This window comes from Eubalaena glacialis, chromosome 3 (assembly GCF_028564815.1).
Source record: "Eubalaena glacialis isolate mEubGla1 chromosome 3, mEubGla1.1.hap2.+ XY, whole genome shotgun sequence".
Taxonomy (NCBI): Eukaryota; Metazoa; Chordata; class Mammalia; order Artiodactyla; family Balaenidae; genus Eubalaena; species Eubalaena glacialis.
The window spans coordinates 150,565,543-150,580,168 of record NC_083718.1 but is presented as its reverse complement, the minus strand read 5'-3'; the positions used below and the strand labels follow the sequence as shown (position 1 = coordinate 150,580,168).

Sequence of the window (14,626 nt, the reverse complement as noted above, 5' to 3'; positions counted from 1 at the left end):
GTGGGACTTGGTCATTCATATCTTATCTGTGGCTCCCAACACAGGACCTGGCACATAAATGGGATCATTATTCTCGTTAATATAATTTTCATAAAGCTAAAGGAGGAGGAAGTCTTGTCCTACCAGATATGAAAGCATACTATAAAGATGTAACTGTCAAAACAGTGAGATACTGACACAGCCGTCAATTGAAAAATCAATGTAATGGAACCTGTAGCCTGGAGACAGAACCTGGGACATCTAAGTATTTCATATTTGATAGAAGTTGCTTCACAAATCAGTGAAGAAAGGAAGGACTCATTCTAGAGAACTGCATAGCTAACCAACTATTCAGAAAAATAAAAACTAGATCTTTATGTACACTGCACCAAAATAAATCCCAGATGGCTTAAAGAAACAAATAATTTAAAAAATGAAACCATAAAAATCTAGAAGAAATACAGGTTAATGTTTTATCAGATCTCAGTATATGGAAGGACACTCTAAGAACAAAATAAGCAATAAAAAAAAAAAACCAATAGATTTTACTTCATTAAAATTAAGAATTTCCTAAGTGCAACTTAGTATCCTGCATTGGATTCTGGAATAGAAAAAAAGAACACTAGTGGAAAAACTGGTGAAATCCAATGAAGCAATTTAGTTAATAGTGTGTACTAATTTAATGTCTTACTTTTGACAAATGTGCTAGATGTAAGTCACTAACATCAGGGGAAGACGGGCACAGCTGGGAACTCTCTTTACCATCTGTGCAACTTTTCTATAAATCGAAAATTATGCCAAAATCAAAAGCTAAAAAAATTAAGAAGCTCTCTAAGACAGATTACAATACAAATAAAATAAAGCAAATGACAAACTGGGGAAACTATACAACAAAGTGTTATCATCCTAAATCTTTAAAGAGTTTTTACAAATCTTGGCCTTGTTTCCATGTTCACTGTCTGTCTTTTCTCGCCAGAACATCAGCTCCCTGGAGGGCAGGGATCTCTGTTTTGTTTTCCGCCATGTCCCCAGCACCTGGAAGAGTGCCCGGCACGTAACTGGCACTCAGTAAATATTTGCTGCATACATAAATGGACCACAGAAACATTAATACCTCAATAGAAAAATGATGGAACGTCCTGACCAGGTTATTCACTTTGCAGAAGAAAAAAAACATAAGTAGCCAAAAAAGCTTTTAAAAAATGTTCGGGGTGGCGCAGTGGTTAAGAATCCGCCTGCCAATGCAGGGGACACGGGTTCGAGCCCTGGTCCGGGAAGATCCCACATGCCGTGGAGCAACTAAACCCGTGCGCCACAGCTACTGAGCCTGCGCTCTAGAGCCCGTGAGCCACAGCTACTGAAGCCCATGTGCCACAACTACTGAAGCCCGCGTGCCTAGAGCCTGTGCTCGGCAACAAGAGAAGCCACTGCAATGAGAAGCCCGCGCACCGCAACAAAGAGTAGCCCCCCGCTCGCCGCAACTAGGGAAAGCCCGCGCGCAGCAACGAAGACCCAACACAGCCAAAAAAAAAAAACCTCATTAAAAAAAAAATGTTCGGCTTCACTGAAAAAGACATTTTCACCTATCAAACTGTTAAAGAAATTTTCAAATGACAGTACACACTGCTGAGGATGTTTGGTGAGTCCCTCACATGGTTCTGGCAGCAAACTGTGTAAAGCAATTTGCAGTTCACAGCGAGGGTCTTTGCCTTTATAATCTGCTTTAGGAATCTAACCTAAATCAGAGATGCTAACAAGGATTTTTGTTCCTGTGCTGGCACTTCCTTGAACAGGCCATGCGCCTCGTGCTCACGCTGCCTCCTCTACCTGGACCCTCCTTCCCGCTCACTCTTGTTCTTGGCAAGTCTCTCCTTTTGCGAGACTCAGCTCACACATGCATGGAGTTATACACATGAATATGAGTGTGCGTTCTTTCTTAACTTTACACCCTGGCAGCCACTGTTGGGAAGCAGAAACTATAATTTTTTTCACTGCTGCTAAAATACAGGTTCAGGGTTAGCATATGGCAGGAGGAAGAGGGCTTAGAATGAGCTACCATGGCAGAAAACTGGTAGAGAATGGTCTTGGCTTTCCCCACTGATTTCAGCTTTGTCACAAGGGAGAGAAGAAGCAGGGTCAGGAGCTGAGATCGCAGAAGCTCACATGAGGCTTCTTTTCGATGAGTGGTAAGCAGATTTCTGCCACCAGAATAATAGCTGCCTGCAAGAGCCTTGGACAGCAAACAGAGCCAAAGTCACACCAGGCACACAGCCTGCCAGAGTGCGTGGCCTACCGGCCCTGGGCGCTCCTGACCAGAATGGAGGAGGCCTACACTGCATCGCGTGGTAACAGTTTGAAAATGTCTCCTGGGTACACTTCCAGTAGGTTCGAGTGACAAAGTGGTTCTCTAATGAAACTTAGAGGGAAGGCTGCTTTAGCATGAGCAGAAACCAAGGGCGTTCAAAAGGCCGTACATAAGAAACCGAATGGAACTTATACCTCATACATACATCTCTCTACAACTTCCTTTAAAATGACAATAATTTAAATTATGTGCTGCAGCAAGGATGACTAGTTGTCTGCCCAGTCTCCATGCTCTCTCCTTACTCACTAACAGAAACCCAGGCATGTTACAGGGACCAAGAAGGCCCTGCCATCAAGCCCTGTTTCCCAGCCTCTCTTGCCAAAGGGGTGGCCAATGTGATGTAAGTGGGAGTCATTGGGTGGCATTTCCTGGAAAAAGCTTTGAAAGATGCCTATGCAGCCAGGACCCTTTGGTCCTTTCCTCCAGCTCTTTTCTTTCCGCCCGGAACATGGACATAATAGCTGGAGCTTCAGCAACCTTACTGAACCATGAGACACACTGATGATAAAAGCCAAGTGCTTAATAAGCCCAGCAAAGCACAAAGGTGGAGGGAGCATGGGCTCCTGATGACCACGAGCTGCCACCTCTGGTCTGCTTATTTGGGAGAAAATGCAGGCCTTTACCTTACTTAAGCCTCTGCTGCTTCAGGTTTCTGTTAAGTAGCAGCCAAAAGCATTTCCTAATACATGTGGTCATACTAATTATCAATGAACTTACCCTCAGATTTTAATAAAGACGTACACCTTTGATTATTAAATGAAAAAATATGCACCATTTTCTTTTGGCTTTGAAGACCCATGGGAAGCCTTCCTGTTTGCCCCATGAGGCCTGTGTCCCTGGTGGTGGTTACGTAAAATGCAGACATAATGTGCCTGGGAGACACTGGCAGCCAAGCCCATCAAGTATACACACACTCTGCCCTGGGCCTCCCCACACATCTCTTGCGGCAAGGCCACAGTCCACCTCACTTACTATTTGTAAGTTCCCACTGTGACGGTTCCAAACTCACCCCCATCCCCAATCCAAGCTCCAAAGGTGGGAATTATTCCTTTCCAAGCACAGCTCCCAAGAGCTTCATCCAATCCCTGAGGGGGTAACTGGGAGCTATAAATAGACCCAAGTCATTACTTAATCTCTCTGGTGTTTTTGAAAGATTGGAAAACAAAGAAGGGGCCCAGCTCTGACTGGTGTTCCGCTTGGGTTTGTTCTGTGAGGCTGCTCTGTGAGCAGACATCAGTCTTCTGGAACCCCCGCTTGGAGCCCTGGGAAATGAACTCATGTCTTGGAGAGTCATCCAGGGTCATGGCCTATTGTGTTCCTCTGGATCATCTTTGAGAGACGGACGCGTATCTTCCCTCCCTGAAGGATGCAGTGGGCCTTACTTCCCTGTTTGGTTGGACCCCTCATCTTTCTGACTTTTCCTTAGGCACACCTGCCTCCATTTCCCAGTTCCCTGCCCTGGTCCTCTGTGTTCTTGGTTGGTAGGCAACTGCTCTGGGCCAGAGCAAGGGTGAGGGGGCCGCTGGTACCCTCATCGCTGGTGTCCTCATTTTCTGCACAGCCTCTCAGAATGTCAGAGCTAGAAAGGGTCGCAAAGAGTAGCTGTCCAGGGCACTCTTCTGGTCTGTCTGTCCTAAGATGGTTGACAGCTGGACGCAGGGACCTGTATTTCCCCCCTCTCCCTCCCCACCAGCTCTCAGCACAGTGTCTTTGCCCTGAGCAGTTACTTAATAAAAGTGGGCTGAATGGAACAAAAGTGACTGCACCCACTCCCAGGGCGTCTCCATGCCTCCAGGCACATCCTGCCCACTCCACGCTACCCTGCTCCAATCCGTCCTTCCCAAACTCACCGCCGGCCTCCCCCTTCTCGAGGGGAAGAGCCACCCCCTCAGCCTGGGATCAAGGTCTGCAAGGTTGAGCTCTGCACCGTCCTTCCAACCTCGTCCCAGAACCAACCCGCCTCCAGAACCTTCTGCTCGTGCCCAGAAGCCTCCTCACTGGCCTCTAGGCCTTTGTGTTTCGGAACCACAGAGCTAGAAGGGATCTTGAAACCCACGGGGGAAACAGGCGCGGGGAGAGGGCTGGCCTGCCTGCAGCCACACAGCGACCACACAGAGGTGAGGCGAGCTTCCCTGCAGGAAGCATGTGATCTCCCCTGCAGCTCTGCTCTCTGACTAAGAAATGGTGACAGTGATGTCCAACCACCCAGCTTTGCAAAACAACTTGCTCAGAGTTGAGAGCGACTGGGGGAAAAACCTCAAACCAGAAGGATCAATTTTCACCACGTGAAAAGCAACTGAGAGCAGGAACTCCTCCTGGAACATTTGACTCTGACATGTGTGTTGGATCCAGAGCCCTCAGCCCCCAAGCAGGGGAGGCCATTGGGCAGGGCGGGGGCTCCCCGAGCGCCAACAATCCTTCCACCACAAGGAAAGGCTATTTCAAATCATAGGATCCAAGAAATGATGAATCATAGTCACCCAATCTTAGAAATAGTGGATCTTAGACGTGAAGCTTCTCAAAATTCCTCCTCCCTTGGCTTCCAGGATATCAGCTTTCCTGGTTCTCCTCCTGCTCCAGCAGCTTGACGCAGCCCTCCAGTGCGGCTGGGGCTCACCCTGGCCTCGCGCCTCGTGCTCAGCCACTCTCCCTGTGCTGGTGCTTCTTCCTGCGGCTTCAAACCCCGGCGTCACCGATGCCCCTGCATCCCACGTACGCAATCAGCAGACACTCAGCACCTCTGCCGTGCAGTTGCTGTTCTAGGCTCCGGAATACAGCGGGGTGATTTTTTAAAGAGCTGGCCCTCCCAGAGCGTATTTTATTCCAGTGGGGGAGACAGAAAAAGAAATACAGAAATACACAGATAGGGTAGTGTCAGGTAGTAATCCAAGCTATGAGGAGAGAGGGTGACGGAGGCTGGGAGGTCCCTCTGAAGAGGTGACACGGCAGCGGTGTAAATGGAGGGAGGGAAGGGCCATCCAGGCAGAGGCAGCGAGGAGGACAAAACTCCCAGACGGGACCCTAAGCACTTTGGAGGCGTGCACAGAGGCCAGCAGGCTGCAGTGAGGGGAGGGAGAGTTGGAGCAAAGGTCAGAGGCTAACCTGTGCATGGTGGGGGGATCATGACGGGCCTGTAGGCCATAGTGAACACTGTGGATATTGTCGACCTGTGACAGGTTGTGGGCAGGTTTTTAAAGGATCCCTCTGGCTGTTGTGCTGAGAACAGACTGTAGGGAAACAGAGAGAAAGCAGGTGACCATACGGGACCCTCGAGTGAGAGGCGATGGTGGTCTGTGCGATGGTGGGAGTGGCAGAGGGGGACAGAAGGGGCAAGGTTTAAGATATTATTTTGAAGGTAGAGCTGACAGAATTTGCTGACAAACTGGATGCAGGATATGAGAGAATAAGAGAGGCATCAGACTAAGATGGGCAGGACGGAGGAAAGGACAGATCTATGGGGAAAATCAAGAGTTTAGCTTTGGATGTGCTAATTTCGAGATGCCGTTAGACAAGTGTATGTAAGAATCTGGAGTGCCGGTGAGAGGTTTCCACTGGAAACAAAATTCAGCAGCGTCAGTGTACAGGAGGTGTACAACGCCATGGTACTAGATGAAATCGCCAGGCAAGTAAGTGTAGATACAACAGACCTTGCCTGGGTCTCTCTGGCTCTTGACCCTGTGCGTGAGAACCACACAACAGGAACAAAACTGCAGGTATTTTTGTGATCTTTAGTTCATCACACATCTCAAAGGATGAAAAGAACCTGGAGAATGGAGAAAATGGAGGGAGCGGTAGCTTGATTGCACTGAAGGCCCTCATTCGTGGATGCCTTTGCCTTGTCACACTGCCAGCCCTTCCCACCCTGAGTCTGGGCGTGGCCACATGGCTTGCTTTGGCCAATAGGATGTTAGCAGACTTGACAAAAGCAGAGACTTGGAAAAATACTTGTATGTTTCTTTTTGCCTCTCTTGTTCTTCTACCTTCCTCGTAAGAACATGCCCAGGCTAGCTCTCTCTTGGAACCCTCTCACCACCGTGAAATAAATACAGGCTGGCCTATGGGAAGATGAGGGACCACGAGAAGCCCAGCTGGATTATCTCAGCCAAGATCATCCTGGAGCAGCTCTTCCGCAGTTGAGAGCCAGCTGCCTGCAGACACATGAGCACGCTCAGCTAAGCCCAGTCCAAGTCAGCAGAAACTTCCAGCTGACCTGTAGACTTATGGTTGTTGTCTTAAGGCACTAGGTCTTCAGATGGTTCGTCACACAGCAACAGCTAACTGATGCAGAGGGTGAGGGTTTTTCAAGAGAAAGGGAAAGGGAGAGAGAGAGATTGTATGCTGAGGACAAGAGGAGTGCTTCTCCCTAACTTGAAGCCAAGAGAACTACTCGAAGACCTTGGCGGTGTCCCCTAAGATATGAGGTATGTAGGGGCTGGTGCCTGACTCATGTCCAAAGGCCTCGGGAAGGGGCTGCGTTTCCAGCAAGGATGTGTGTGTTTTTCACGGGCCAATGCGGACCTTGCAGAAGGGACACTGCCTAAGAGGATCACCGGGGCGGGGGGCGGTGAGGTGTCCCCAGCAGAGGAGCTGAGCAGAGGTCAGGCCTGTGGAGGGCACTGCGAGCAGCCAGATGGTGCAGGGAGTGCCTGAGTCAAGGGGATAACAGGTGAGAGACACCAGTGACAGGAGGGGCCCCAAAGAGCCCACAGAAGCTCCGCTGAAGAAAAACAAGCAGGGAGCAGCTACCCCACTACCATAAAGGAGCACCTTTCTAGCTCACTCCCTCTCCCTCTTCACTGCACCCCCCCTCCCCACCCCCAGGGCTAGCAACAGGGAAGTAGGTGGAGCAAGAAAGAGAGAAAAACCTGCTAGGACCTTCTTCCCACTCCAGCTTTCCCCGTCTGAATCAGATGCAAAAGGCTAGGACAGGATTCGCTTTAAACTGGATGAGTCTGGAGTTTTACTGTTAGACTGGACTGGATTTCTTATATCTGAAATTGGTGAGAAAGTGGGAGGGACCAGAAGGAGCCCACAGAGCAAGTTTAATGGGGCACCCTATTGAGCCCAATAAACTGTTTCCAATGGGGTGCTTCCCCGAGCTCTGTCCCAGCCCTGCTGTCCTCACCCACACTGTCCTGGGAGACCCCTCTGCCATCAGGGCCTCCCTAACACCTCTACCTGCCGCTCTCCCAACCTCCATCTCCCGCTCAGACTTCCCCACAGGATTCAGATCCACCAGCCAACCATCAGCTGACGCCTCCCTCAGGAGGTCCGCACCTGCTCCAGCACTGTCCTCTGGCCCTGTGACCACGCTGCTGTCCACTCAGGTGCTCAGGCCAGAGACCTTCATGCCCCTTCAATCAGACTCCCACCGCCTCCGCCCTTCCCCCCTTCTCACCGTCTCTTGCAGACTGATTTTACCTCCTGAGCAGCCTTCAGTCTTTCCTCTCCCCCCAGGCCCATGGCTACCACCCTGGCCCAGTCCCTGCCTCTGTTTGCCCCGCCCGCCATGCGCCCCCAACTCCAGTCCACCAGCACTCTGGCGGACAGAGGGAGCCTTCTGAGTTGGATCATGCCACTCCTAGGTTTAAAACCCATTTCCTGGGGCCTTTAGGATAAAATGCAATTTGGGCCCTGATTCCCAATGCTCTTCATGGTCTGGCCCCAACCGACTTCTACAGCAATGACTGTCCACTCCCTGCTCACATCTCAAGCTCCAGTCACACTGAATGGGCCATAGCTTCTCCCCATAATACTACCTCCCAGCTCAGGACCTTTGCACAGCTGTTGCCTTCTTCGGGAATGCTCTTCCTGTGTCCCCTATGCCCTCCCACTCATCGCATCTTGATGGGGGTGGACAGTTCAGTGTGAGCCCAGCAGGAGGCACGGGGGCTGAGGGGGCAGAGAGTGGCCTCTGTGGCTGCCCCCCTTGTTACCATTAGTGATCAAGAGCAGACCCCGAGCACCCCATCCCCACACCCTCTTCTGCCCCCTGGGTGACATGCGGGGCTGGGCCTGTGAGGTCAGCAGCCCCAGCCCAGGCATGGCGCTCCCAAGCAGGGTGCCGGCGGCAGGAGTTACCGAATGAGGTCCAGCAGGGGGTCTGCTGAGCTCATGATGGGCTTCCCACTATGCTCCGTCGTCTCCTTCTGGGCTGCGCTTCCCGGGTGGATGATGGAGACCATGACGATGCCCACGATGACTGCCACGAAGGTGGTCCACAGGTAGTACGCTACAGTGAGGATGCCCAGGCGGCTGGAGGTCTTGGCATCCAGGGAGGCGAGGCCGGACATCAAGCTGGGAGAGCGATAGGGGTCAGCGTCTGTGGGTGGGCAGGCCAGGCACTCAGGCGTACCCACTCTCGCCCCCTCCTGGCTCTGCCTAGCACCCTCACAGCATTCCAGGGAATGTGCAGGCATGGGGATCCCCCCCACTAATCCGGTCCCCGAGGCTCCGTCCAGCCTCTCTATGCTCTGCTCTGCTCTCTCCCCCTTGCCCAGTGTCATCAGCCAAGCCCGTTCACACCTCTAGACCTTTCCATGTTTGGTGTCCTCTTAGTACCTCCTTTCACTTGCCCAAATCCTACCCAGCAGGTAAGACCAAGCTCAGTGCCTCCTCTTGGGTGAAATCTTTTAGGAGCCCATTCTGGGGGTCCCACAGCTCCCGGCCTCCTCTGTCATGACCCTGGTTGTCACTGTCACTGTCTGTCTCTCTCATCAGACTGAGGACATGTGAGAAGAGGAGCAGATCTGACTTCTCTGTGGGCCCCTCGTGCCCAGCATGAGCTCTCTGTCCTGCCACCAAGCAGGTGGTTACTGCAGGCTTTTGAATGAACTAATGAGTGAGAGTGAATGAGTGAGTGAGTTAGAGCCCTGGGCTGGGACTTGGTGACCTGGGTCCTAGTCCCAGTTCTGCCCATTGGCTATGTGACCCAGGCAAGCAAGTCACTCCTCCATCTTTAGGCCTCAGGATCTGCATCTAAAAAATGGGGCCATGGTTAGATTTTCCTTGAGAGGTGCCACCCTGTGGCCATCTTGGGTTAGTGCCCCGGCCCAGACTCTCCTCTCGGGAGACTGTATGGAGAGGCTTGTGGGTCTCTCTCCTCTTGGCTCCTCCCCACTCCCCGTCTGCCCTGACCCTGGCTCTCTGCCCACCAGAGCAAGTCAGCCTTGGAGCTATTTTTCTCATGGCTGTTTGGCTGGGGATGGGGGATGGGGGCAGGTGGGGAGTGAGAGATTAGTTAAGGAGATGCTTGCACTTTGCTGCCAAAAGGATTTTTCCCCAAAGCCTTTTCATTCTTTCAGATAAAGGAAGTATTTGTCTGGTTTTAATCATGTAAACAAGAGCAGATAATCCCTCCCCATCCACCTCCTCTTATCATTAGGCTACATCTAGCATCAGGGCTGAGCACAGAAAGCCTCTCCTGCACCCCACGGTAACTGCTGCCTGTGAGCACACTGCTCTTCCCTGCTTGCTGTAGCAAAGCCTCACTCCTCTTTTAAGACACAGTTAAAGGGTCCCCTCCTCCAGGAAGCCTTCCCTGACCATCAGGCAGGGGTAAGGCCCCTTCTCTGGGCTCCCATGGCCCCTGTGCTGCCCTCTGTCCCAGCCCCACCTCACTGAACTGTTGACTATTTACTGGAAGCACCGCCAGGGCTGGGCCTGGGTCTGATTCAATGCTGGGTCCATAGAGCCAGAATCAAACTACACTGCTGGAGTGTAGTTTGCTGAATGAAGGAGTGAATGAATGAATGAATGAGTCAATGTTTACAACCTCCATTCATGCCTATCTGCCAGGACACCATATGTTAGTGATGGGCTTAGGGTGGGTCTTAGATACAAATCCTGAAGGGCTCATAATGAGATTGTGTGGCCAGGAGAAATGGGGGGCCACCCTGCAACATCATCCATGAGAGAGATTATCCCCAGACAAGGGCCAGCACCTCGGCCCAGGGCCAAACAGGCCTCTGACCATAACAGAATCTCCTCACAGCCAAGTCCAACTACTTCAGGCCACAGGGAAGCCATGGCCCTGAGAGGAGGCCCTGCTCGAGGTCACACAGGACACTAGTGGCCAGCTGGACCGGAACTCATTCCCCAGCTCCAGGCCTGTCCTCCTTCATCCATGTAGTTATTCAATCCTTTAGCACGTGCCCACTCTGTGCCATGCCCTGTGCCCACAGAAAGAAATCAGAAATCAGTCCCTGACCTCAAGTAACTCCTGGTCTGGCAGGGGGGGTTGGGAAGAAGATGGAAATGGACACTCGGGACAGAAGTGGACTCAAGTAACCAAGGGTCAAGGTGTTTGCATCAGTACCACAAGGGAGGGGACAAGGACGTACTATCTTTATTCAGAGGAGTGAGGGATCACTTCTAGCTAGGAGAATCAGGAAGGGTTATGTGGAGGAAGGGTCACTGGAAGATGAGGCAGATTTGGAGATGGAGCAGACGTGCCAGGCAGTGGGACACCAGAAGACAACAGGGAGGCTGGGAAATGTGGGGACACTGTGGTGTTTAATGTGGTCAGAGCTCAGGTCGTATTTGAGGTAGAGTAAGATATGGGGCAGAAAAGATGGACTGAACTCAGGAGTAGGAGTGGCCTTGAGTGCCAGGCCAAGGGGGATACGGGGGAGAGTGGGGTCCAACACAACACATCTAGCAGAATTTGCTGGATGTCTGAGAAGGGAGAACTAAGAATTCCTTAGATCTGAGAATATCAAAGTAAACAAAGTATACAGGGAGGGTCACTGAAGTGGTATTTGTAAGAGCAAAAAGCTGGAACCAACTTCAATCATCAAGGCAGATTAGATTAAAAGTTACAGCATATCCAGGCAGTGGGGTTCTAAGCAGCCATTAGAAGTGATGGTGTCATTGGAAAGATGTTCCTATTTTATGTCAAGTGGAGAAAGCAGAGTACAAGATAGTTTGCAGCTCTGCAGGGTGCCCTGGAGCTCCTGTGACACAGACCTCTCTCGAGGTTTGTGGTCCAGATAAACACAGACATGCTTGAGGGATTGTGCAGGAGAGGGGTGCAGATGAAAATCAGATCTCAGAAAGGGGCAAAGGGCTTCTCAGAAGGCCACCCTGAGGAGGAAGAGGTCTAACATGGGGGTGGTGCCAGCTCAGGGACAGACCAGATGTGGTAAGGAAGGGAGTGCAGGTTCTAGATATAGCAGGAGTGGACCCCTGACACAGGGGCTCTGGAAGGGAGAGGGCTGATGAATAAAATGGAAAGAATTCCATCACCCGGGACACAAGCAGTTCCGCTGTGGAACCTCGCTCCCGCCCGCAGAATGGAAAGGGTTTTTCTACTGGCTGAAGAGAAAGGGTAGCAGCAGAGGTGGCAGCGGTTGGGCAGGAACTGCTGACAGTAGACAGAGCAGACCCTCCCCTCCCCAGGCCGGTGCCGGCAGTGCCAGGGTGACCGCAGGTGATGGCAGAGGCCGAGGAGAACGGGAGCTAAGTGCTGGGTGGGCCTGGATTCCACGTGAGACAGCGGCCACTCCCGGAACTCACAGTCACAGGAAAGGAAGTTCAAGTGACTTCCTTGACAGCCTGCCATTTGGCTGGAGGGGGCTCCTCGAGGTCTAGACTTTTGGGCCAAGCCGTTAAAGTGACCTTTCTGAGAACCTACAAGCCGGGGTGGTGTGGTCTGCAGGGAGTGTTAGGTCACGTGGACGTGCACAGGGGAAAAACTAAAGTTTAACAGTAGCTGTCTTTGGGTGGTAGGATGATGGGCAATTTTTGGTTTGTTTTTAATGTTTTTCCGCATTCTCTATTATTTCTAGAATAAGCACGTCTTGCTTGTCTGATGAAAAACACAACCCCTCAAGTACCAGCAGCCACAGAAACCGTAATTCATCTGGAGCTTAACTGTCCCCAAACACCTGAACATCCACCTCATTTGACCCTTAATGTTCTGTCGGTGCTGCCCAGTAGGATGATAATGTGAGTCACTGTAATGTTAAACTTTCTAGTAGTCACAGTAAAAAAAAAAAAAAAAGTCAAAAGAAACAGGTGAAGTTCATTTTTGGTAAAATTAACTTTAATAATACTTTAACCCAGTATATCCAAATTATTATCATTTCAATGTGTAATCAACATAAAAATGCTTAGAAAAACGGCTTCTGGTTTAAAATTTTAATTTAAATTAATTAAAAACAAAAAGTTCAGTTTGCTCCATTGCACTAGCCACATTTCAAGGGTTCAGTAGTCACTTATGACTAGCGACTGCCTTCTTGGGTTGTGCAGTTTGAGTTACAGATAAGGAAAATAAAGCTCAGGGGGTGGAGCTAATTGGCCAAGCTGCCTAGTTGTGAAGTTAAGACTGGAACAGGGATTCAGCCCCGTGGGGTTTCCCTTCTCCCACAGTGACTCTCCGTGGTACAGACCTGGTTTAACTCCTGTGGAAGAAAAGGCCTTCCGGTTTTGGCTAACCATGATTTTAATGTGATTCACCCCATGTAATGCCTCTTTAGTTCAACTCTCGGAGTTCATGACCTGCCCCGTGGCTACAGCCCTCAGATTTGTGGTGGTGAGCTCCCCATCTTTGGAGGTATCCAAATGCAGGCTGGGTGGCCACCTGTTGGAAGGCTAGATCAAGGCTTCCAGACTGAGTGGGAGATTCCATGAGGATGACTTCAAATGCTCCTTCAGGCTCTGTGATTTATGGTGAGAGGAGAATAGGTAACCTTGCCTCCGTAACTCCCATGATGGCCGGGTGCTCCTGGGAGTCCCCCACATCCTCGAGGGCCCTGGCAAAGAGCCTCAAGAAGCCCAGAAGTCTGGGACTCCCTCCTAAGCCATCTGGCCAGCCCCCCCGCCCCGCCCCCAGGGCCCGGGATTATGGTTCAAGAGATTGATGTGACTGGGGAGCCGGCTGGTTCCCGGGCCCAGCCTGTTTCCATCTGGTAATCCCTCCACTTGCAGGGGGCGGGGAAGGGAGGGAGAAAAAGGCCACTACTGACCCTCACCTGTTCTCACGCCAACCCCTCAGGCGGGTATCGTGACCCCATGTAACACCAGGAGGCACCCACCGCTGCCTGCACACTTCACTGTGGAGGGCGGACAGGCTGCTGAGACTGCTGGGGGACCCTCGCTGTCTGAAGTCCTTGGTGGCTCCCCTTCGCCCTCAGGAACTGTCCACACTCCTTCAAGGCCTTGGGTCACTCTCTTCCTCCTCACTGGCACCTCTCCAGCCGCCCCGTTCTCCCTGCTGCTCCTTGCACCATCTTTGTGCTGGTTGTTCCTTTAGCCTGGTACTCTCTACCCACACCCCCCCAACCCCTCACATACCTGCCCAGCCCAACCAATTTCCACTTGCCCTTGCCAAGGTCAGCTCAGACATACTTCCTCTGGGAAGTCTTCCCTGATACAGCGATCTCACCTACCTCCCCAGGGCACCCTGTGCTTCCCAGTTTCTTACAGGGCACTCTGCCGGCATGCTCAGCCCTGAACCCCCATGGCCCAGCCCAGCTCTGGCGCAGGGCAGGCTGGCGGGAACACGTGCTGAGCGAAGCAGTGAACACTGAGGGAACCCAGTGCCCTTGCCCCTGCCCTCCCTGCTTTACTTTCCGATCCTCTCCTGCGGCCGCTACCCATCTCTCTAGTCTCCACTCAGGTACTTCCTCCCTCTGAGGGCCTCCTGAGCCCGCTGACTAGGCCAGGCAGCTCCCGGAGGCTCCTGCACACAGCCCTCACTAGCTGGGAGCCTTGGGCAAGTTCCTCAGCCTCTGTGCGCCTCAGTTTCCATTGGAGGATAAAATGGGGATAATGATGGTTTATTGTGAGCGTTGATATAGGTTTAGAACAGTGCCTGGTACACAGCAAGTATTCAATATATTCCAATAATTAGCATTCCTCTGTGATGGCATCGTCTGTTCTGTGATCACCTGCCCCAGCAGACTGTGAGCTCCTCCAGGGAAAGGCTGACTCTGGCTCAGTTCTAGGCCCTCAGAGCCCAGGGCCTGGCCTGGCCTGGGTGCAGGTTTGCTGGTGTGTATGTGTGATGTTAAGCCAGGGTGGAACTCTAGACTAGTTGTGAAAAGGGGTGACTTCTGAGCTCTGATGACCATGAGCACCCACTGTGGGTTCCCGGAGGAAGAGTCACCTGGACCAGCCTTGGGCCCCTTGCCAGGTTTAGAGAAATGCCCCTGGCACTGTGTGTCCGTGTGACATCAAGCAGTTGACACCGGGTCCTCTGAGAACTTTGGGGAATGATTATCACAGGCAGTGCCCTCTTCTGAGTGCTGAGAACCTGAGAGGGTCTCTGGAGGTGTACTT

At 51.7% G+C, this 14,626-nt stretch overlaps 2 protein-coding genes across 3 annotated transcripts in view; one reads left to right on the top strand and one right to left on the bottom strand.

The window, feature by feature from the left end:
• The window catches only part of PODN (podocan), a 49,115-nt gene extending 36,903 nt beyond the window's left edge, over positions 1-12,212 (top strand). The window contains exon 11 of the mRNA XM_061186579.1: positions 12,133-12,212. The gene's annotated coding sequence lies outside the window, so the exon portion shown is untranslated. The remainder of the gene's footprint in view (positions 1-12,132) is intronic.
• The window catches only part of SLC1A7 (solute carrier family 1 member 7), a 45,183-nt gene that overhangs the window by 11,701 nt on the left and 18,856 nt on the right, over positions 1-14,626 (bottom strand). Inside the window, exon 3 of one of the 2 annotated variants that reach the window (XM_061186581.1) lies at positions 8,426-8,641. The exons of the other annotated variant lie outside the window; for it this stretch is intronic. Coding sequence (XP_061042564.1) covers positions 8,426-8,641 — 216 coding nt within the window. The remainder of the gene's footprint in view (positions 1-8,425; positions 8,642-14,626) is intronic. 2 annotated transcript variants of the gene reach the window in all.